Here is a 23983-nt window from a genome sequence, read left to right on the forward strand (position 1 = left end):
ATGGAAAAGATAAAAAAAAAGTTTTATTTTTTTTCCAAATAAAAGTCGCGATAAAGTGTCAACTCTGTTCAAGGAAGCAAATTAATCAACAATTATTTATATTTATCGAAAAAGAGAAGAAAAATTTTATTATATTTGATAATATAATCAGTGAGTGAACTTTGAAATTTTGAAAAGTGCAAAAATATTGACAAAACTGTTGAAAAAAAAAACACTTACAAAAAAAGATACTCAATGAATCGTAAATTTTTGCATGATGATGATGGTGATTTAATGAATGAAGAGTTTGTATTGAGAAAAAATAAACAATTGGATTGCAATTCAATTCACTTGATTAACGGTGGTTTGGGAACAACCTTGCATTAGAAAATTAAACAAATGAACAAAAAACTAAGCTAAGGTAATACAATTAAAATTGATTGTGTTCATTAATTGTTGTTGACTTTTTGAGTGACCATTTGAATGTAATAATAATATTTAATTTCACTTTCGATTTCGACTCTTCTTTTCACTCTCTCTTCCTCTTCTTCCTCTTCCAAATGATAAAACTCATGCAAACTTTTCCGTCCTCCCTTAAAATGACCTAATTTGTGGTGAAAATGTCCATAAAGGGTGGTATTATTGAATGAGGACGATCGGTAACATTTCGAACTGCAACCAAAAGTTGACCTGATTCATCTTTAAAACCGCCATCGGGCAATGTGATCTTATTACATTTCTCACCGCCAAGATCATATCCCTGGCAGACCATGTCCAAAACCTCACTAGCATAACCTGTTGATTGATTTAAGAGGTGAACAAAATTAGTCTCAATTGAAACAAATTATTGATTTTCCATCAAATTTGATTCACGATTGTTTACCTTTAATCATCTTAACGGCCACATAATCTTCCGCTGTTGGATCTTTGGGACACATTTTTCGAACTGGTTTCACCGAACATGAAATATATCGACTGAAAGAGCAACAAGCCTGTGGAATCCGCTCTTCCACCGGTTTCTTCGTGATCTCATGTAAACTGACCACTAGTTGGTCCATACAATCGTGGAGATGAGGAATCGTATTGTAAATACAATCATAGTGACTCAGATATTCTGGAAAAGGATGAAAAAAAAAGTTACGTCAAATTGTTGAATAAAATGGTTACCCAACAATTAGAATTGTCTACAATTAAATGTAATGGTTGCATGTTCGTAAGTATCATTTTGTATCAAGTTGTTGATTGCTGGTAATTATCAATACATTAAATTGTTCATTGAGATTTGTTATTGACGAAATTGATTTGGTTAATTGATTTTCCTTTTTCTTAACCTAAACGTAAATTGTTACTTTCACTTTGATTCATAACGATCGATCAAATTGTTTCAGTCAATTTGAACTTTGATGGTTAAATTGTTAAAAATCACCACCAACTAATTGTTACGATAGTTAATCAATTTTATCTGTTTAACCGGGAAATGTTATCAACTTAAATCAATTATTATGGATCACTGATTAACCTGTTAGATTATTATTATTGTTATTAACCAGTAGACTTAACTTTTCAATCATAACCTTGACAGTTAAATGATAACAATTAATTTTTATCTCGGTTTAAACAATTAACTAATGATAAAGCTAATCAATGATTACGATCTGAATGCTACTTAATTGTTTAATCATTTAATGTGATCTATGTTTACCTTTAGTCCCCTCTGGTGTACATCTTTGTTTAATTACCTGTGATGCTCCTGTAAAGAGTAATTAGCAAAACAATTAGTTGATTAGTTAACCAACAGATAAACAATAATGTAATCGTAACAATTAAGATAATTACCCATTAATATAACACCGATAATTTGACGAGGTAAAGGTTTTAAGCATCGACGAGAATATGATTTGACGAAATCTTCAGCATCGAACTCTTCCCTTAATTAGGATAATTAGTAAAAGAAAAAATCAGTTTTAAATCAACAATTAAGAGAAATGATTATTATCAAATTTACGAGTAAAATTTACTACGATTCAGTGATAAACAGAATCTGATTGAGATCCAATGGTATATAAGAATAAGATTTTGGCACTTTTATGTTTAATCAATTGGGAATTTCGGGAGAGCTAATTAATGACAATTAAAGAGAATTAGATTAGATTAACTTACTTGCAATGAGGAACCATTTCTGTTGGATTTTTGGGTAAATAAACATCTCGACGGCCGAAAACAAAGACAATCTCTGTGTGTCCATCTCTTTGAGGACACATCTCTTATTAGATCCTTTGGGTTTCTGGACACCGATAAATCTAATGGTCATCACAAAAGCACAAAATCCAAATCAATTAAATCGTAAATCACTAATTGAGAGAAAGCGAATTTGAATTTAATTCTTACCAGTTTGTAATAGAAAGAAGATTAAAGTAACTGTCAGAGTGAGAATCATATGAGCCATTGTTTGATCTTTTTTTCTCTCTCACTTTTTCTCTAAATTCACCTACAAAAATTGAAATAATCGATTGAAAGAACGATGAACGAATGAATTAAAGTTAATACTTTCACTTTAGTCGAATATAAAAAAGTTCGAAAAGAGAGAGAGAGTGAGGTGAGAGAATCGAAAAGTGGGTTGTAGGAGGTTAATAAGAACTTTTTCGCTCTAAGGTAAAGTGGGTTTTAACCTTTAAGCTTTTCATCGATCAATTGGAAGCGAAAAGAATCGCATTTAATGTAAACACGAGTTAATACCTTTTCGAAGTGAAAATTGTCCATTCAATCATGAAAATGAGGAAAAAACACTTACGAATATGAAGAAGTGACAAAATAAGTTGACAATTTAGTAAACAAACATAAAGAATATGATAAAATCTTTTGTAGTGAATAAAATAATTGAAGATATGACGAAAAAAAAAAGATCAGGTAAAATTGATTCAGCAAAATTACCGCAATTACAATAATTGTATTAGTTAAACAATAGTCAAGATATTAAAGGTCAGTCACTCGGCGAATTCAATTGACCCGCTCTTGAGTTTCCTTCGGGACCACAGATGAAGTTTTGAAAATAAGAAACGACCAGAGAGAGAATCTGGTTAACAACAAGTTACTCATTAAGACTTTCAAATGATTAATTGATTGTCACTTTCTCCTTTTTAATTTCTTTTCTAAATTAACCCAATCAACTTTCGCATCTAATTGTCTTGGAATACTGACTAGGTGAGTTTGTCAAATTCGTCACATTTTCTTTTAAACTTTGTCTCTTTGTAATTGTTTCTCTTTCTCTATAAGAGTTCATTGTGTTAACTTTTACATTCTTTCACTTGCTTTCTTTTTTCTCTTTTCTCTCTGTTTAAGTTTTCATTTTCTTATTGACTCTTTCTTTACTTTTCTGTTTTATCCTCATCATTTGTCTCTTTTTTTGTCTCTTAATTTTTGATTCTCATTCTTATTTATATTTATATTTATATTCTTACATTTTCTCTTTTTGTGTGAATTACAGTTGATTCGGTAATTAAAGAAATGGATCTTCAATTGTGGTTATGGTTGATTGTTACTCATTTCCTGTTACCCTTAACTGTTTCTCGTCGCCTAAGAAACACCAATTCTCAACGAGGTCTCACAGTTGAGGTGCAGTCGGAAATGATTTCTTATATGGACAATGAAGCAATTTTAAAATGTATCACCTCACCATTGGCCACAATTGACTGGTTAGTTGATGGTTTACCAATAACTAATTCCATGGAGACTGAAGTTAATCAAAGATTTAAAATTGACAAAAATGAACTGATCATTTCTTTGTCAAGAGAAGTTCCCAGAAATAGTGAAAATCTTCCCTTTCAATCATTATCACAAAAGCTGTTTAAATCAAGATTTTTCCAATGTAAATCAACTTTTAATGGAGAAACAATAATCAGTGAACCTGCTAAGGTGATAATCACCTTTTTAAATGATTTTGACGCCCAATCTGACCAGGAAATCAACATTATACAAGGAAACACGGCTGTGATACCATGTAAAAAGCCTAAAAGTATTCCAACTGCCATAATGGAATATTATTTCAATCAGACTTTGATTAAAAGATCCGATGGTAATACAAATTTACATTTTACATTTTATATAAACAGCCAATAGTTAATTACATCTTTTATCATCTTACTTGTCTCTTTAAATAGATCATTATTTGTTAACAAGTTCTGGTAATCTACAAATTATCGACTCTCGTCCATCGGACTCTGGAATCTACCGATGTAACGCTTTCCTTCAAGAGAGACGAAATGCTTCTTGGACAATAAAACTTAATGTATTTTCTGCTCAACAATGGTCTGATCTCATGGAAGATACTGATTCAATCCACCTACCTAACGAAAGTGCCAAAAACATTGTCCAGTTCACTGTTTTTCCAGCAAATTTAACAAAAGCTGTTATGGGAACAAATGTAACATTAGAATGTGTCGCTCAAGGAATAAGATCATTACCGAAAATAAATTGGTTGAAAAAAAGAGATGGCGGCGGAGAAAAAGTTATCAGTGATTCGAAAAAGTATCGAAAGATAGCTGGTAATCTAGTTTTAACTTCAATCGACGAAAGTGACTCGGGAATTTACATTTGTAGAGCATCAATGGATGATATTTCAATCGAGACAAGTGCCATTGTTGATGTTCAAAGTACACCTCGATTCGTGAAAAGTTTACAAAATGTTAAAGTAGACGAAGGGAAAAACTTTACTCTTGAATGTCAATCAACAGGTAATCCCAAACCAGAAATTGATTGGTTTTTTAATGGTAAACTTTTAACCAAACCACAATCACAATTATCACCTTCATTATCAATTGAACATATACCTGGAGTAACAATTAACGAGCAACATACTGAATTAATAGTGACCAATGCCCGTTCATCAATCCATTCGGGAATCTTTCAGTGTTTTGCTTCAAACGAACTGAACAATGATTACAAATCAACTTATTCTCTTTCTCATGTTAAAGTTTTACTTTCACGAGTTGAATCTTTGGATAATTCAAGAATTTCAGAAGCCGATAAATCAATTAATCAAAAGAATCCGAGTACAATCTCTATTCTAGATGATATATTTAAACCCAATGGAGGTGGAGAAAACAATAGTAAAGAAAGAGAGAGAGGAAGAGGAAGGAAACGTCATGGTAAACCAATGATACCACCAAGTAAACCTAAAGTCAACAGGTTATCAGATTATTCGGTTATGGTTTATTGGGAACTTTCCAACAAAACGAGTTTACCTGTTTCATTTTTCAAACTTCAGTACAAAGAATCGGGTCCCAAAAGTACATGGAACACTCTGTCGGAAGATATTGCACCTTGGATAACAACACAAACTGTTTCTGGTCTTGTACCTGACTCGAAATATCGATTCAGAGTTATGGCAGTTTTTAACAATTCAGATTATAGAGAAAGTCCCGTTTCCGATAAATTTCATCTCATTCGAACTAGCATGTTGAAGAAACCCAAAGACGCACCGAACATAATTGCAGTTGTACCACAAAGCTCTACACAAATTCAAGTTATTTGGGACAATTACAAAGAAAGTTCGACTTCTATTGAAGGATTTATTATCCATTATCGTGCAACCTCATCCGCTGGTGATTATTTCCAGATCACTTTACCAACCAAATCAACTAAATTCAATCATATTGTATCACAATTATCACCGGCAACATCTTATGAGTTTAAATTGCAAGTTTTCAACTCTGCCGGTGTCTCTGAATATTCAAAAATATTAACTGGCTCAACCTTTGACGATCCAGTGTCAACAACCACTGAAATAATTACCGTTATCAAAGTTGGACAAAATCTCGACTCTCACATTGAAAATAATTATCATTTATTTTTACTAATTGTTGGGGGTATTGGTGCGTTTGCTTTATCGGTATTCATTGTTTGCTGTATTGTCCAATGTGCAGGTCGATATAAACAAAGTCCTCAACGCAAAAAAGACAATGGATCAATACCAACTCCTCAGCTTACTAATGGTGATCTAAATAATTCATCTCTACTTATTCATAATCATCATCATCACCATCATCACCGGACGAATCAATCATTTGATGAATATAAAAGGGAAAACGATATTATCGGTTCTCATTGCGATAAATCAAGTAGCAATAATGTTACAGCTTCAGTGAGCATTGATCATTTTCCAATTGATTATAATCAAGAAATCAACGAGAAAAGAAACAATTATCAAACTCGCACTTATATGATTGACTCTTTTTGTGAAGAATCACCTTATGGGGTCGGTGGTCGAACTGGCAGTTGGTCAAGAAAAAGTAGAAAAAAATGTTTCGAAACCGATGCCGGAGTGAAACTGATCGCAACTGCTTCGTCTCATAACAGTTTACAACGTAAATATTTGTACGAAAATCAAAATGAGCATCATGTACCAAGTACATTGGAACGTCGAAGATCAACTTTCAAAAGCGAAGAACATCTTAAATGTTCACTAAATGCTCGAATTCATTCAAAAAGTAGCAGTTTTACGAAACTTGATGGAACATTGGAAAGAAAGAAACGACGATCCAATGGAACAATTAACAATCAAAAATCTCCATTATCGCCACAATCACAACCACCCCCAGTGCCTGAGAGATCCTCTCATCTCTCTAATCATAGATCGTTAAGCTCTTCCCGATTAAATGGATCTCTGGAGAAGAGAAAAAAATCTCGAACAGAATATGTTAACACTAATAATACAAATATGATCAAGAATGGAAATCATACAAATCAATCTCAAATCAATTCTTACAATGGTACAATCAACCATATCAATAATAGTAAACCACCTTTGCTGATTATGCAAAGTACTTGTTAATTACAATCAACTTTTTTTTCTACAACTTTTTTAACTAATATTTTTGTCAACCAATATTTTCTAAAAGAATCTCAATATTTTAAATGTAAATAGTTTTATTGAAATCTTCGCCATTGTAAATAAAATTTTCTCATAAAGCAATTATTAATAAATTGTTTTTTTACTAAACCAGAAATCGATTTTAATTTTACATCAACAGCCAATATTAAGCCTTTTATCATTTTGCTCGCTCTTTTATTAGATCAACATTTGTTAACAAATCCTAGTAATCTATTAATACAAATTAGCGATTCTCGTCCATCGGACTCTGGAAAGTGAAAGTGCCAAAAACATTGTCCTGTTCACTGTTTTTCCAGCAAATTTAACAAAAGCGGTCATGGGAACAAATATAACATTAGAATTCGTCGCTCAATGAATAAGATCATTACCGAAAATAAATTTCAAACGGTAAATAATAGGAAAGTGTTCATGAGAAAGCTTTAACACTAGTCTAAAGTTAAGACTGGCTCATCGTTAAAATCATTGTTGTATAAACAATATTTGAGTTTGACGGTTCGAGCCCAGTTTGAATCGTTAAATAAATTAAATTTGAGATTAAATGGTTATCATTTAGACGATAACCAAATCATGAGATTACTTAACTTCTTTTTTTTTGTTTAATTCAAAAAAATTTTACAATCGGTTATAAAAATTTTATTTCTATTAGGCTTTTCATTTCTTGTTCTGACCAATTAATTTCAGTTAAACTGTTTTAGTTTTACAAGCTTTGTTGAATATTATTTCGCGTCACAGTTAGTTAGATTCCGTAAATTTTATATTTTAGCAAGTTTCTTTGCAATCCATTGGAATGTTTATCTTCATTTTGTGATACACATTTATGCAGATAGTGATTTGTATAGTAAAGTAATTAAATAATTGTGTAATTATGTAGATACATCATAGGTTATGATCATTTAAGACGGAAAACTAAATAGAATGGTATCTATCTAGAAAAAAAGCTAACAGTTTTTTCCAATATTTCGAATTTTTTCAATATTAAGAGATATTTCGAGAGAATAGAAATCTTAAATAGTTTCAATTCGAAAATTTTCTATAAATTAGTTTTAAGATTCTATCCTCATTCAATCATGATGATAAGTTTTCGTTTTGCTAACTTTGTTTTTGTACCAATTTTTTCTCTCTTTTTCTCTCAATCTGAATTGCTTGTTAATTTCTCATTTACTGGGTAAATTATTTTCCGATAATTTCTTTACTCTTTATTTATTAACTTCTTTTTATTGAAACAAAAACATTTAATTAACTTTATTAGAGATAAAAACAAACGGTTTTTTTGTTTTATTTCCCTTTCACGTTCATTACCAAGATATTGGATTTTTTCTATGAAAAATTGGTTGTTCAAAACGGTTTTGTAAAAGATGAATCCATGTATGACCAATGAAATTTATGATTTCAGATAAATAAAATCTAATTACATGCTTAGTTATAATTTCAATTGTTTAATTTTAAATTAAATACGACTAAATTTTCATTCAAAATATTAAATATTCATGTCAACTGATTGATGACTGCCAATTATGCTATCAATGTAAATCATCCAGTGACTAATGTATTTTCTGCTCAACAGTGGTCAGATCTCATGGAAGATACTGATCCAATCCACCTACCTAACGAAAGTTCCAAAAATATTGTCCGATTCACTGTTTTCTAAAAAATTTAACTGCAGAATGTGTTTTAATTGATCTGTTTAGAATGAACATTTTCTAGTTCTTGAAGCATTTTTCTCATCAGGTTGTTACTAATAAAACCGGGCAAAATGGGGTTAACATAGTACCAAAGTGTAAAAGTAGTCATAATGACCACGATTGGATCATTGCGAATCAATATTTTCTAGGAGAATCTCAATATTGCAAATTTAACTATTTTTATCGAAATATTCACCATTGTGAATGAAAAATTTTCTCATTAAGCGATTATTAATAAATTTTTTTACAGCAAACTAGAAATGCATTTATATTTTAAGAGTTTTGAGAGACGATAGTCGCAACCGGATACGGTGAATTATATACAGCCACGGACATTAAGTTTCGTACACTTTCAATTAAAGTTGCGCATAGAGTTGGTTATCTAATCAAAATTGATAAAATTTCATAATCTATTGTTGATTATTAGGTTTATTTACATTTTGATTTGTTTTGTTTTAGTTAATTTAGTTTAAATTAAATCTTGATGCCCAGGGCTCTAGAAAATGATCTGCGTTTAAAATCATCGATTTAACATCACAAGGTTTCAGTGTCAGAGATAGCTAGTGAACTGGACTTACCAGCATCAACGGTTCAAGGATGGAGGATGAGATACAATCAACGTGGACATTTGAACACATTTTACTCTAACTGTAAGAGGCCTTTCATATTGAATGGCCATCTAAAAGAGTCGATTCTTTTGAAAACGATCGAAGATCCGTTTAAACCCTCTACTAAAATTAACAACGAATTAGATTCAATTGTAACGCCCCGAACGGTCAATAGGTTTTTGAGATCAGAAGGCTATAAGACTCACCATGCGGCTACAAAGCCTAAGCTTAAGACTCAACATCGTCAACGAAGAGTTGAGTTCGCAATGGTTCACGAATCGTTCGATTGGACGAAGTGTATCTTCGTTGACGAATGTTGTTTCAGTAGTGAGAAAGATGGAATAAAACTAGTCAAAAGGCCTAGAAACTGTCGTTATAACGAAAGTTATGTTAATCAATCTGATCATTGTGGCCGTAAAATTGTAATAGAGCAAGATGGTTTTCCAACAAGATTTTGATTAAATGAAATTGATAAATAAAATTGATTAGATAACCAACTCTATGCAACTTTAATTGATGTACGAAACTTAATGTCCGTGGCTGTATATCATATATTATAATACTATCAATGACTTTAATTATTATTAATAGTTTTGGAAATCGAAGAGAAATGGGTTTATCAAAATTTTCATTAACTAATTCAATGAATGACGAATGTCAATCAACAGGTAATCCCAAACCAGAAATTGATTGGTTTTTTAATGGTAAACTTTTAACCAAACCACAATCACAATTATCACCTTCATTATCAATTGAACATATACCTGGAGTAACAATTAACGAGCAACATACCGAATTAATAGTGACCAATGCCCGTTCATCAATCCATTCGGGAATCTTTCAGTGTTTCGCTTCAAACGAACTGAACAATGATTACAAATCAACTTATTCTCTTTCTCATGTTAAAGTTTCTTTCACGAGCTGAATCTTTGGATAATTCAAGAATTTCAGAAGCCGATAAATCAATTAATCAAAAGAATCCGAGTACAATCTCTATTCTAGATGATATATTTAAACCCAATGGAGGTGGAGAAAACAATAGTAAAGAAAGAGAGAGAGGAAGAGGAAGGAAACGTCATGGTAAACCAATGATACCGCCAAGTAAACCTAAAGTCAACAGGTTATCAGATTATTCGGTTATGGTTTATTGGAACTTTCCAACAAAACGAGTTTACCTGTTTCATTTTTCAAACTTCAGTACAAAGAATCGGGTCCCAAAAGTACATGGAACACTCTGTCTGAAGATATCGCACCTTGGATAACAACACAAACTGTTTCTGGTCTTGTACCTGACTCGAAATATCGATTCAGAGTTATGGCAGTTTTTAACAATTCAGATTATAGAGAAAGTCCCGTTTCCGATAAATTTCATCTGATTCGAACTAGCATGTTGAAGAAACCCAAAGACGCACCGAACATAATTGCAGTTGTACCACAAAGCTCTACACAAATTCAAGTCATTTGGGACAATTACAAAGAAAGTTCGACTTCTATTGAAGGATTTATTATCCATTATCGTGCAACCTCATCCGCGGGTGATTATTTCCAGATCACTTTACCAACCAAATCAACTAAATTCAATCATATTGTATCACAATTATCACCGGCAACATCTTATGAGTTTAAATTGCAAGTTTTCAACTCTGCCGGTGTCTCTGAATATTCAAAAATATTAACTGGCTCAACCTTTGACGATCCAGTGTCGACAACCACTGAAATAATTACCGTTATCAAAGTTGGACAAAATCTCGACTCTCATTGAAAATAATTATCATTTATTTTTACTAATTGTTGGTTGTATTGGTGCGTTTGCTTTATCGGTATTCATTGTTTGCTGTATTGTCCAATGTGCAGGTCGATATAAACAAAGTCCTCAACGCAAAAAAGACAATGGATCAATACCAACTCCTCAGCTTACTAATGGTGATCTAAATAATTCATCTCTACTTATTCATAATCATCATCATCACCATCATCACCGGACGAATCAATCATTTGATGAATATAAAAGGGAAAACGATATTATCGGTTCTCATTGCGATAAATCAAGTAGCAATAATGTTACAGCTTCAGTGAGCATTGATCATTTTCCAATTGATTATAATCAAGAAATCAACGAGAAAAGAAACAATTATCAAACTCGCACTTATATGATTGACTCTTTTGTGAAGAATCACCTTAGGGGTCGGTGGTCGAACTGGCAGTTGGTCAAGAAAAAGTAGAAAAAAATGTTTCGAAACCGATGCCGGAGTGAAACTGATCGCAACTGCTTCGTCTCATAACAGTTTACAACGTAAATATTTGTACGAAAATCAAAATGAGCATCATGTACCAAGTACATTGGAACGTCGAAGATCAACTTTCAAAAGCGAAGAACATCTTAAATGTTCACTAAATGCTCAATTCATTCAAAAGTAGCAGTTTTACGAAACTTGATGGAACATTGGAAGAAAGAAACGACGATCCAATGGAACAATTAACAATCAAAATCTCCATTATCGCCACATCACAACCACCCCAGTGCCTGAGAGATCCTCTCATCTCTCTAATCATAGATCGTTAAGCTCTTCCCGATTAAATGGATCTCTGGAGAAGAGAAAAAAATCTCGAACAGAATATGTTAACACTAATAATACAAATATGATCAAGAATGGAAATCATACAAATCAATCTCAAATCAATTCTTACAATGGTACAATCAACCATATCAATAATAGTAAACCACCTTTGCTGATTATGCAAAGTACTTGTTAATTACAATCAACTTTTTTTTCTACAACTTTTTTAACTAATATTTTTGTCAACCAATATTTTCTAAAAGAATCTCAATATTTTAAATGTAAATAGTTTTATTGAAATCTTCGCCATTGTAAATAAAATTTTCTCATAAAGCAATTATTAATAAATTGTTTTTTACTAAACTAGAAATCTATTTTCATTTTACATCAACATCCAATATTAAGCCTTTTATCATTTTGCTTGCTCTTTTATTAGATCATTATTTGTTAACAAGTTCTAGTAATTTTTTAATGCAAATTAGCGACTCTCGTCTATCGGACTCAGGAATCTACCGATTTGTCCCTTTTAATGCTTTTCGTCGAGAGAGATGAAATGCTTCTTGGATAATTAAACTCGATGTATTTCCTGCACCACAATTGTCTGGTCTTATGGAAGATATTAGCACGGTTATTATGGTTTAAAGATGATGAACAAATGCGCCTCATTTAATGAGTTAATTTACAGTAATCATAATCACAATTAATCAACAATCATAAAGCAAAATCATTAACCAGAAATGTATAATGAATAAAGCTGGTAATTTCAGATGAAAACAGTTAAGTGATATGATTAGTCTGAATTTAAGTCGTGTAAATTTCGTATATTTTAACTAACTGTCTCAAATGTAATAGCATTCAATTACTATGATCAGCACTTAATGATTTAGATAAAAATTCATAATATTAATAGCATTATAAAATATTGATTTCATACGGCAGTGCATTGATATGATCATTAGCTTTGTTTGATTTTTTTAAACTAATCAAATTCAACAAGTCTGGAAAAGTTAATGCTCTTGGTTTAATTCAATCAACTATAAATTCATTCAATAATAGAAAAATTAGGTCATTAAAAATTTCAGGCTTAGAAAGACGTTTGTATCTTTAAATATTTCGAAATTTCAAACGTTAAATAATAGGAAAGTGTTCATGAGAAAACTTTATCACTAGTCTAAAGTTAAGACTGGCTCATCGTTAAAATCATTGTTGTATAAACAATATTTGAGTTTGACGGTTCGAGCCCAGTTTGAATCTCGTTAAATAAATTAAATTTGAGATTAAATGGTTATCATTTAGACGATAACCAAATCATGAGATTACTTAACTTCTTTTTTTTTGTTTAATTCAAAAAAATTTTACAATCGGTTATAAAAATTTTATTTCTATTAGGCTTTTCATTTCTTGTTCTGACCAATTAATTTCAGTTAAACTGTTTTAGTTTTACAAGCTTGACTGTTGAATATTATTTCGCGTCACAGTTAGTTAGATTCCGTAAATTTTATATTTTAGCAAGTTTCTTTGCAATCCATTGGAATGTTTATCTTCATTTTGTGATACACATTTGTGTAGATAGTGATTTGTATAGTAAAGTAATTAAATAATCGTGTAATCATGTAGCTGCATCATAGGTGATGATCATTTAAAACTGAAAACTGAATAGAATGTTAACCATTCAGAAAAAGTGAAACGTAGTTTCGGGAATCACCTCAATATTAACTTATATAAAACAATATAATCACAATTATATGAATACTTTAAACTTAAACCTTTAATGTTACTTAAGGGAAGAGGGAAGTGGGACTGATGAAAGGATACAATGTATTACAATATAACGAAGGTGATCATGATACTCTGATCATGATCACCTTCAGAAGATTCTAGAACATTCCAACTATTAAATATTAAATCTATTATCGTGACATGAAACTCATGGTCATCATCATGGTAACAGAAACAATACAAAGACAGATCATTAAACTAATAATCAATAATTTTGTTACATTACCCCCGTCCTCCAGACGAAAGGTCTCTCTTTCGTAACAATAATCGATAAATCAATAAGCACAGTTTTTGCATTAAGTAAGCACATCGAATGCGATAAAAACACCAATACAATATCATTCATACTTTATATTAATCTTTACATATTCAGAGTTACAATAAACTTGATTATGTTCAGAAATTATAAACTGAAGAACATCTTCAGGTACATCAAATTTATTAACATTAAACAAAGCAGCAAATTCTAACAAACATGCACGAGCTTTTTCCAAAATTTTCGCTTGTTGATCAAATTTACCGTTGATTTCGTCTTCAATTCCCGAACAACGAAAATAAGCATATTTCATGAGTAACTGGTTACCTTTGATTTTACCTTCAATCTTTTCCTTGACTGATTTTGGAGCAGGTCGTTTCAATGTTTTCTTCAGCGTTAATATTTGATCGATGGCAATCCCTACCACCTTGACAAAATTATCATTTTTATCCTTAAACACCTCAGAAGTCATCTTTTGATTACTGTTAGAAGCAGAAAACAGCTAATACAATTGTAGCAAATTCACTTCAAAATATAAAGATTATTTATTAGAGCACTTTGGGTAACTTTTTACCCCGATTCCATGAGGAAAAATGGCCGATTGTTGGCCATTATATTGGTAGTGAGGGAGATTATCTTCTCCCTCGCCTTCATCTTCTTCCTCAAAAATGAGCCAATAAGATTAACCAGGTACCACGTGAGAGGTGGTACCTGGTTGTACAAAAGAAACTGGTGTGGTAACCAGTTTGGTTACAGTTCTTCGGGGGTACATAGAAAAGATCAACGTCCTCGTTGATTTACAATTATAATTTAGTTATTATTAATATAAAATTGCCCAGCACCGGACATTATTTACAAGGTAAAAAAAACTTGTTAAATATTATTAAGTGTATGATTATTAAAAGTTTATAATTTTATATGATGGTTTTGACTGTTCATGTTCAAGCCAATGTTGTATCGTCTGTCCATTTTTAACCATTTCTCTTACGACCTCGGCTGGAGGGATAGTGATATTATTTTCCTTTAGTTTCAATAATTGCATGTACGCCTTAAGGGTAACACGAGCATCTCTTTCTGGTGAATGGCCAATTGTTACATGTGATGTGTCTTCTCGTCGAAGTTTTTGATGATCGTGGAATAGGAATTTGTCCAGGGAGACTAATCCTATGGGTTGTTTACCTGGCCAAAGGTCTTGAAGATCTAAGTGTTCAATAAAATATTTCTTGAGTTTGTCTGGGGTTAGGCCTAACTTGTGTAGATCATCTTTTCCTTGTGTTATTAGTCTTCTGCCGATGGATAGTTCTGCAACTTGCATTGAGACTTCATCTAAGGATAATCCAGATGAGATGTCATTAATTTGTAAACCTGTAATTCTAGTTAATGGATTCGTTATATTTTCATTTTTAACCTGTGCGTAGTATACGGTTTGGATTCTTATTTGATTTCCAAACCAACCTGAAAGATGAACACTACCAACACCACCATTACCATCACCTTCAATATCAAGTGCCAAGGTATCTTTTTTATTATTTTTCGGACCAATTGGGATATATTTTTCTAGGTGTTCGGCAATCGGGTTATTCAAGTTTTTCCACCAAGGCTTTCCTCCATATGCTGACCTTAACTCCCGTCGTCGAGTTCTCCTCTGTTCTTTTATACGTGAATTTTTTTCTGGAGTTAACTTTACCATATTTATATTAATTTGATGATCAGTTTTAAAAGGTAACTCAGGACAATCTCTTCTAAAATGGCCTAATTCACTACAATATGAACAAAAATTACAATTCATTTTTGTGTGCTCAAGTCTAAAACATAGGGAACAATGTTTTTCGGGCAAGTGAAAAAGTTTTACTTGTGTTGAATTTCTGCTGTTTTGTCTACGTAAATTTTCTGTATATTTAACCAGGTTGTGATGAGCGATTTCTAATTTATCTGGATGATTTGCTGTTACCGTTAGTTTTGTGTATTTGTTCATTTCCTTGGGTGTACCACTCATTTCATATTCTGACGACACTAATTCTGGTCTCCAAACGTGACCATAATAATTGGTATATTTTGATGCAAAAATTGAGAGGATTAAGTAACACTTTCTGAATATTGATGCTGTTGAAATTAATCTAAATTGATTTGCATTCTGGTTCGTTATTTGTGTTTGTTTATTTGTTGTCGAATGATTATTTTTTGATTTTATCTTTAAATTCTCCATACTCTTTTGAAAAGCGAGTAGTTTTGGATGTGGAGGAGCGTTTGTTTTATTCCAATCTTCTTCCATCCTAATTGTAAAGGAAAGAAAAGAAGAAGATTTCAATTATTCATCTACCCCAAATCACCGGGTTTTGAATAATAAGTATTAAATTACCCATCACCGGGTTGATTGAAATTTTATCATAAATTTGAATTTTAATACCCAATCACCGGGTTAATTAAACTTTTATCATTAGAACTGAAAATCACCAGGTGAAAAATTTTTTTTATTAATTGTATGTCCATTACCAAATAAATTATCATTATCATTAGTAATTTTATCTCCATCACCGGAAAATTTCGAAAACCTGCCCCAGCACCGGAGCATTGATTTTAATTGTATTAATAACACTGATGTAAAGGTATAATAATGTCCTTATTTTCTTTATTTTCTCTATTAACTATCACAGAGTTTATTGATCTTTTTGGATAAGGGATTAATCTACAACCAATAACACAACACAAGAAGCTGATGGTAATACAAATAAGTATCCAAACCCACATTGGTACATTCATTTTCCAATTGATTTTAAGGTGATTGATACTTTCTTCAATTTTCTCTTGAGCTTCATCGATTAATGTGAAATCAAGTGGTTCAATTTGTAATTCTTTAGCTGATGGTTGAGTTAATCGTAAATTGATTGCATGTATATGTTCTGATACTGGTGAACCCTGACTGTGAATTTGGAACTTTTGAACTGTATATTCTAGATCATCAATAGTAAAATTAGTATATTTTGATAATCTTATCACATTATTTGGACAAATATATTTTATATTACTATACAAAGTAATTGGGTGTCCTGCACAATGTATTAAATACTGCTCTCCCATTTGTTTAACTTGAATCGTTTCTGCGTATGTGGTAACATTAGGACTATTGAAACAAACTTCATTCTTCAAAGTTCAATTTTCTTCAAGTTTTCTTTACAATTCGATACTTTCTTAAAAATAGGATTATGACCTTTCAAGTCCTTCTCGCTAATCTCACAGAATCGATAATCGGTGATGTTGACTAATACATATTCTGGACCTTTATATGTAACTTTACAAGTGTGTGTATTATTTTTATTATATAATGTAAATGCATCTGCTTGAAATATTTGGTTAGTGGTATCTCGTAAAAATGTTGTAAAATTTATCATTAATGTTGGAAATCTTTCGTTATTGTATACGTTTACATTAACATTTTCAATTTCATCTAATGAACATTCTGGTGAGCATGGTAAAATAATTTTGAAGAATTTAAAGAAATTCTTATCAATCCTTGGTTTAGCTTCTCTAATGGTTTCATTAAAATGTTTTAATTGGTTAAGTTGGTTATTTGCTTGAGTTACTGTATCGGCTTGAAATGTTAATATCGGTAAATATTGAGGCAGTTGATTCATCGAATTGAATATAAAACAGTTGTTGGCTTACATTATGCAATTGTTCAAACTGTTTTTTTATCAGCTTCTTATATTCTTGGTTAGACTCTGCGATGGCTGTTAGTACTGGTTGTATTTCTATTTCGGGAGGGAAAATGTGTTTATATAAATAGTTAACGCCACTAATTACTATTCCACCAACTATTATTGTGGAGGCTACAGTTCCCAGAGTGATTATTTCTCGTCTTATTTTTATAATATTTTCTTCTGGTTGGGTTGTTACGTTCGGTATATTACGAATAGGATTTATGTAATTTTCATCAATAAATGATGAACAATGGTCTTCAAATTTGTCTAGAAATCTCCTTACTAATTTACACATGGCTGGATTATACTCACATGTAATGGATTCATTTCTTTCCTTGTCTGTTTTTAGAACGATTGGGATTTCTTTACATGGGTTTGAAAATGCTAGTATAACAGAGACCTGTTGAGCTGATTTTCTTGGGTGATAATCAGTTTTTCTCCATAGAATAGGTTCACCACTAATGAAAGGAGAAATTTCTAGCATCTCTACTCGTGTGAGTATGCTTAAAATTGTTACTAAATTGATTAAATTTCTATGAAGTACGGCTTGAGTTGGTTACTATGCGCTCGTCTCATTTTTCCTTTTATCTGTTCTTAATATTTTATAAGTGGTGTCTCCTTGTTTTCTATTACTTTATATGGTCCAATTTTTGTTTCAGTTTCTTTGGTCCTAAATTGCTTGTACATTACTTCATCTCCTTGATAGGTTCGTAATTTCTTCCGATCATGTTGAATTTTTTGATTTTCTTTTGAGTTCAATGAGTAAAGTTTTGCTTGATCATAAATCTCAGGCCATTTTTCGATTGTTGATTTTAAGTTAGATGGTAATTGTTTAAATGTCTGGTTGTTAATTATAATATCAATGGGTAAGGTTGGTTGACGACCATATAGTAAATAGAAAGGAGAGGCTTTCGTAGATTGATTTACTCAATTATAAGCGAATCCAGCACCGGATTAACTCGCTCCACTTTTGAGTGTTTTCTTTTTACAATAATGAGTTAACATTGAACACAATGTTTGATTTACTTTTTCTGTTAATCCATTTGTTGCTGGATGATAGGCAGTTGAAAATGACCATTTACTTTGGAAGAATAATCTAATTTGTTCAACCACTGAAGATATAAAATTTCTACCTTGATCTGAGACAATTGTTCTAGGGCAACCATGTCTGAGGAAGACCGAGTTAATTAGGAAAGTCGCTGTTGATTCAGCGGTCATATCTTTGATTGCTGCAACCTCTACCCATCTTGTAAAGTAATCGGTACACACTATGATATAATTGTTTTTCTTAGATGTTGGGAAGGGACCGATTAAATCGATTCCAATTTTCTCGAATGCATTATTAACAATTATTGATTTTAACGGAGCTTCTAAGGTTCCACTTCCTCTTTTATCTAATTGACAGATTAGACAACTTCGAACGTAATTGGTTACATCTCTACTCATCTGGGGCCACCAATAATGTTGTTTAATTTTATTGTAAGTAGAAAAGATCCCTGGGTGACCGGACAAGACCGAATCATGATATTCTTGCAAAATTTGCTTAATTAATCTTTTAGGAATAACTATATTCCAACTCTCTCCATAATGGTTAATTGTTAATCGGTATAGTAGATTCTCTCGGATTCTATATTTAGAAATTAATTTCCTTTCTTTGGGATCTAAATGAGAAAAGTTTTCTAATTGTTCAATTATTTTAATGATTCGTTGATCTCTTCGTTGTTCATCAACTAGATCTATTTTATCTTCAATAATTTGGTTAACTAGTAATGTGAACAATTCTTCACATTCATCCTTTTGATTATCATAAACAATATCATCCACAGGATATCGTGATAAACAATCGGCATCAGCATGAATTTTCCCTGATTTATATTTAACTGAAAAATCAAATGATTGGGCGCCATTGCATATCGCTGTAAGCGAGCAGGAGGATCTTTTTGAATGAATGTGGCATAAGGCACAGTGATCAGTTACTACTTCAAATTTAATTCCTCTAAATAGACTTGGAATTTTGTACTGCCCAAACGATGGCCAAGCATTCCTTATCAGATACTGGATAATGTAACTCTGCTCCTCTTAATATTCGGGAGGAATCCAACAGGGTGATAACCATTATCATCCTTTTGGAAATTGCTCGAGACCATAACCTGAGGCGTCCACTGCAATTGAGTTTCTTTTGCTGGATCATAATGAGCAAGAACTGGTGGTGTTGTTAATTTAAATTTCAACTCATTAAAAGCGTTTTCTTGTTCTGGCCCCCAATCAAAAGGTAAATCTTTTCTTGTTAGGTTAGTGAGAGGTCGGGCGATGTTAGCGAAGTCCTTTATGAATCTTCGATAATAAGAGCATAAAGCAACAAAAGATTTTATATCTCTAACTGTCCTAGGAGTAGGAAATTGTTGAACTTTTATTATTTTCTCTGGGTCAACTTGTTGACCATTCTCACTAATCACGTGTCCTAAGAATAGAATTTTCTTTTTCAAAAATGAACATTTATTAGGTTTTAAAGTTAACCCATTCTGAGTCTCGTAAATATTAATTCTAATTTACTTAAATGTTCATTTTCTGAATAAATTAATAAATCATCAATAAAACTAAACAAGTATTATAAATTAATCCTCAAAACAATAGTCATCATCCTCATAAATGATGAAGGTCCATTTGCTAATCCAAATGGTAATCTAGTGTATTCGTATAACCCACTTGGAGTGACAAATGCTGTCTTAGGTTGATCCTTTGGATCCATTGCCATTTGATGATAACCTGATCTTAAGTCTAATAATGAATAAAATTTCATTCCTCTTAAACTATCAAGATAATCTTGAATATTTGGTAATGGAAATTTATCTTTAACAGTTATCTCATTTAATTTTCTATAGTCTACACACAATCGCATTTCTGTGGTTCCCTTTTTTGATACTAATACAATTGGTGATGACCAAGGTGAGCAGGATGGGATAACAATTCCATCATCTATTAATTCATTAATTGATTCTACTTTTCTTTTTAAATCTGACATTCGATAAGGTTTTTGAGATATTGGAGGATGATTTCCAGTATCAATTGAGTGAGCATAAACATTAGAGAATCCTAACTCTTTGGATGTGACAGCAAAGACACTTCGATATTTAATTATTAATTTATTTAATTGATCTCGAGTTGTTGGTTGGATTTCACTGTTCACTTCAAGTTTTAAGTCATTGATTATATTATTAATATGAATTTCTTCATTAACGAAATTTTCTTCCCCATCACCGGAGACTGAAAATAATGAAGATAAACTAATTGTTGATGAATAGTCACTTCTTGTGATTAATTGTGTATTTGATGATGATTGTATTTGATTCGAATCATAATTAGATGAGACGATTGATGATGCTGTTAATTGCTTTGTGTTTGATTTAAAATTTAAATCTATGGTTTCAAATTTTTCTTTTGGGTTCAATGGAATGATTAATTTTCTTCGTTTACAATCAATGAAAAATTTTCCTTTTTCTAAAATATTTTGTCCGATGATGGCCTCAATTCCTGACGGCAAAGTATCAACAATAATCATAGGTGATTTAATTTCTATTTTGTTGGACCATCAGGGTCTAATTTAATATAAGTTTCACCAATTACTTTTAGTGGTTGATTTCCAGCGGTTAGATGGATTGGACCTTTATAGTTGTGATAATCTAGTGACAACTTTTGAGCTAAGTGTTTAGAAAGTAATGAGACTTCAGCCCCAGTATCGACCAAACATTCTACTTCCTTTTCCTTAATTTTTGCTTTCGTAAATATTAATTGATTTTTTTCTTTGAATAAGTTTGAAATGATTGAACTGGAAATTTTTGTTTCATCATCATCACCATATTCAGTATAAACTGTTTTAACTACTTTAGTTCTTTTGTCACTTGATGGTGATCTTGATCTTGATCTTGGTCTTCCTCTACCTTGGGGGTGAGGAGAGTTTTGTCGTGGTCGTCCTCTAGGTCGGGGACTTAAAGATCGATTTCGTGGTGTGGTTGATTGAGGTAATTCTGATGTCCGTCTGGTCGAGGTGGACGCATCGAACGAGGGTGATCTACTAAATTTCTGTTTAAAACCAAGGTTGTTTTCTATTATCTTGTGATTGATTTTGGGTTCTCAATTATCATCTTTAGATGTTGATGGACCTTGAGTTGCCCATCCGATACTTTTTGATCATCTCGAGGTCTGTCCACTCTTCGGGGACATTCATTTCTTTATGTCCAGGCTCATTGCAACCATAACATATGATTGGTTGATTATTATCGCTTGTTTGATTACTTTGTCGATAGTTATTCATTCTATAATTATTTCGATAGTTACCACGATAAACATTTGTATTTCGATAATTTTCAGTTCGATAGTTATCATTTCGATAATTACTGTTTCCATAATCATTTCGATTACGATAGTTGTCCCTCTCTCTTTTCATATCTTGTTGGAAAGTTAAACAGTCTAATCTTTCGGTAATTTGTTGTAAATGTTGTGATACCGTTATTGTATTTTTAACTGTTCATTCTCTTCGGATTCAGTTAAATCATCATTTTTTGATAATGTTGATCGTTCAGCTAATGTTACTTTAGTAATAAAGTCAGAGGTAGAATCAGCTGTCAGTAAATCTAATCTAGTTCGAATGTTTGATTTTAAACCTCTGTCGATGAAGCTATTTACTAATTCTTCTTGCATATCTGGGTTGATTCTTCTACATAGATCTCGAACCTCAAGAGTAAAAATAGCTGATTGATCTGAACGTTGTTTCTTATTATTTAACTCTTTAATTAAATTTTTTCGGTAACCTGAAGGAGCTAAATCTGAAACCAATTTGACTTTCAAATCTTCAAAAGTTCTAGGAATATTATCACCAGTTAAAGGTTTGATTCTACATCGGTACCACCTACTAGCGGTACCAGTTAAATAAGCAGGTAAAGCTTTTAGTTTGATTTCTTCATCCCAATCAAGAGCAACTGCAGCTGATTCAAAATGATCAAGCCAATCTAGTAAATCCTCATCCCCATCACCGGAGAAATTAGGAATATGTAATTGTTGATTTACTGTAGAATTTAATTTGTTCTTCTTCTCTCTACCAATCCCCAGCACCGGGGTTGTTAATAGAGGTTGATCATCCATAGTTAAGGTGAGAAGTGAGTTTCAATGTATAATTGATGTAATTTAAAGATAAACCAAATTAGTAATATAATTAATGGAGAGAAACTTAATAGTTGTAATATTTTGATTGTAGAGTCTCTAAATTTAATTCGAATATTAATTGTATTTCTTCTTGTTCCTCTATATTTAAATAATGATCATTATTGTTCATATCACCAAAAGATAATAATTAAACAAAAAAACAAACAAAATGTTTTACACATAATTAGAAGAGAGGAAAAAACTTAATTAAAAGGAATATAATTAAATTCAAAAGAGAGATAAGAAAGAGACTTGAAATTTAAAAGAAAGAGAGCTAAATTCAAAAGAGAGAGAAGAAAGAGACTCGAAATTTAAAGAAAGAGAACTAAATTCAAAAGAGAGAGACTTGAATTTTAAAGAAAGAGCTAAATTCAAAGAGAGAGAAGAAAGAGACTTGAAATTTAAAGAAATTGAGAGAGAAGAAAGACTTGAATTTTAAAAGAAGAGAGCTAAATTCAAAGAGAGAGAAGAAAGAGACTTGAAATTAAAAGAAAAGAACTAAATTCAAAAGAGAGAGAGAGAAGAGACTTGAAATTAAAAGAAAGAGAACTAAATTCAAAAGAGAGAAAGACTTGAAATTAAAAGAAAGACTAAATTCAAGAGAGACTTGAAATTAAAAGAAGAACTAAATTCAAAGAGAAGAAGACTTGAAATTAAAAAAAAGAACTAAATTCAAAGAGAGAAGAAAGAGACTTGAATTTTAAAGAAAGAGAGCTAAATTCAAAAGAGAAAGAGACTTGAAATTAAAAGAAGACTAAATTCAAGAGAGAAAGAACTTGAAATTAAAAGAAGAGCTAAATTCAAGAGAAGAAAGAGACTTGAAATTAAAGAAACTAAATTCAAAGAGAGAAGAAAGAGACTTGAAATTAAAGAGAGACTAAATTCAAAGAGAGAAAGAGACTTGAAATTAAAAAAGAACTAAATTCAAAGAGAGAGAAGAGACTTGAAATTTAAAGAAAGAGAGCTAAATTCAAAAGAGAGAGAAGAAAGAGACTTGAAATTAAAAGAAAGAGAACTAAATTCAAAAGAGAGAGAAGAAAGAGACTTGAATTTCAAAAGAAAGAGAGCTAAATTCAAAAGAGAGAGAAGAAAGAAACTTAAGATAGAAAGAGAGAGGCTCTAATTAAAAGAGAGATAAGAAAGAGACCTAAGATAGAAAGAGAGAGGCTCTAATTTCAAAAGAGAGAGAAGAAAGAAACTTAAGATTGAAAGAGAGAGAGTTAAACTTAAAAGAGAGAGAAGAAAGAGACTTAAGATTGAAAGAGAGAAGTGCAATAATTTGATTATGATTGGTTTCAATTCAATTCAGTTCAAATGTTTAAATTATTACACTTG

At 31.5% G+C, this 23983-nt stretch overlaps 2 protein-coding genes and 1 pseudogene across 2 annotated transcripts; 2 read left to right on the top strand and 1 right to left on the bottom strand.

Moving 5' to 3' along the window:
* Positions 1-205: 205 nt before the first annotated feature.
* Positions 206-2240, bottom strand: LOC128394037 (uncharacterized). Its single transcript, XM_053354272.1, has 5 exons — positions 2140-2240; positions 1816-1907; positions 1682-1729; positions 863-1093; positions 206-774 (listed from the first exon to the last, which is right to left on the bottom strand). Exons 1-5 carry the CDS (start codon positions 2238-2240, stop codon positions 584-586), a joined length of 663 nt encoding a protein of 220 aa, XP_053210247.1. The 3' UTR covers positions 206-583.
* An 800-nt stretch (positions 2241-3040) lies between these two features.
* LOC128394424 (interference hedgehog-like) lies at positions 3041-6977 on the top strand. Its single transcript, XM_053354748.1, has 3 exons — positions 3041-3180; positions 3464-4051; positions 4137-6977. The coding sequence occupies exons 2-3, from the start codon at positions 3484-3486 to the stop codon at positions 6806-6808; spliced, it is 3240 nt and encodes a 1079-aa protein (XP_053210723.1). The 5' UTR covers positions 3041-3180; positions 3464-3483; the 3' UTR covers positions 6809-6977.
* A 2791-nt stretch (positions 6978-9768) lies between these two features.
* On the top strand, positions 9769-12064 carry LOC128394038 (interference hedgehog-like; annotated as a pseudogene).
* The last annotated feature ends 11919 nt before the right edge of the window (positions 12065-23983 follow it).

The sequence above is a fragment of the Panonychus citri genome, unplaced genomic scaffold, assembly GCF_014898815.1.
Source record: "Panonychus citri isolate SS breed McGregor unplaced genomic scaffold, ASM1489881v1 Contig00139, whole genome shotgun sequence".
Classification (NCBI taxonomy): domain Eukaryota; kingdom Metazoa; phylum Arthropoda; class Arachnida; order Trombidiformes; family Tetranychidae; genus Panonychus; species Panonychus citri.

Coding starts and splice junctions, on each gene's coding strand:
- LOC128394424 (XM_053354748.1), top strand. CDS start 3,484: ATGGATCTTCAATTGTGGTTATGGTTGATTGTTACTCATTTCCTGTTA. Junction 4,052..4,136: donor TTTGATTAAAAGATCCGATG/GTAATACAAATT, acceptor CTCTTTAAATAG/ATCATTATTTGTTAACAAGT.
- LOC128394037 (XM_053354272.1), bottom strand. CDS start 2,240: ATGTGTCCTCAAAGAGATGGACACACAGAGATTGTCTTTGTTTTCGGC. Junction 1,908..2,139: donor GAAATGGTTCCTCATTGCAA/GTAAGTTAATCT, acceptor ATCCTAATTAAG/GGAAGAGTTCGATGCTGAAG. Junction 775..862: donor GGCCGTTAAGATGATTAAAG/GTAAACAATCGT, acceptor ATCAATCAACAG/GTTATGCTAGTGAGGTTTTG.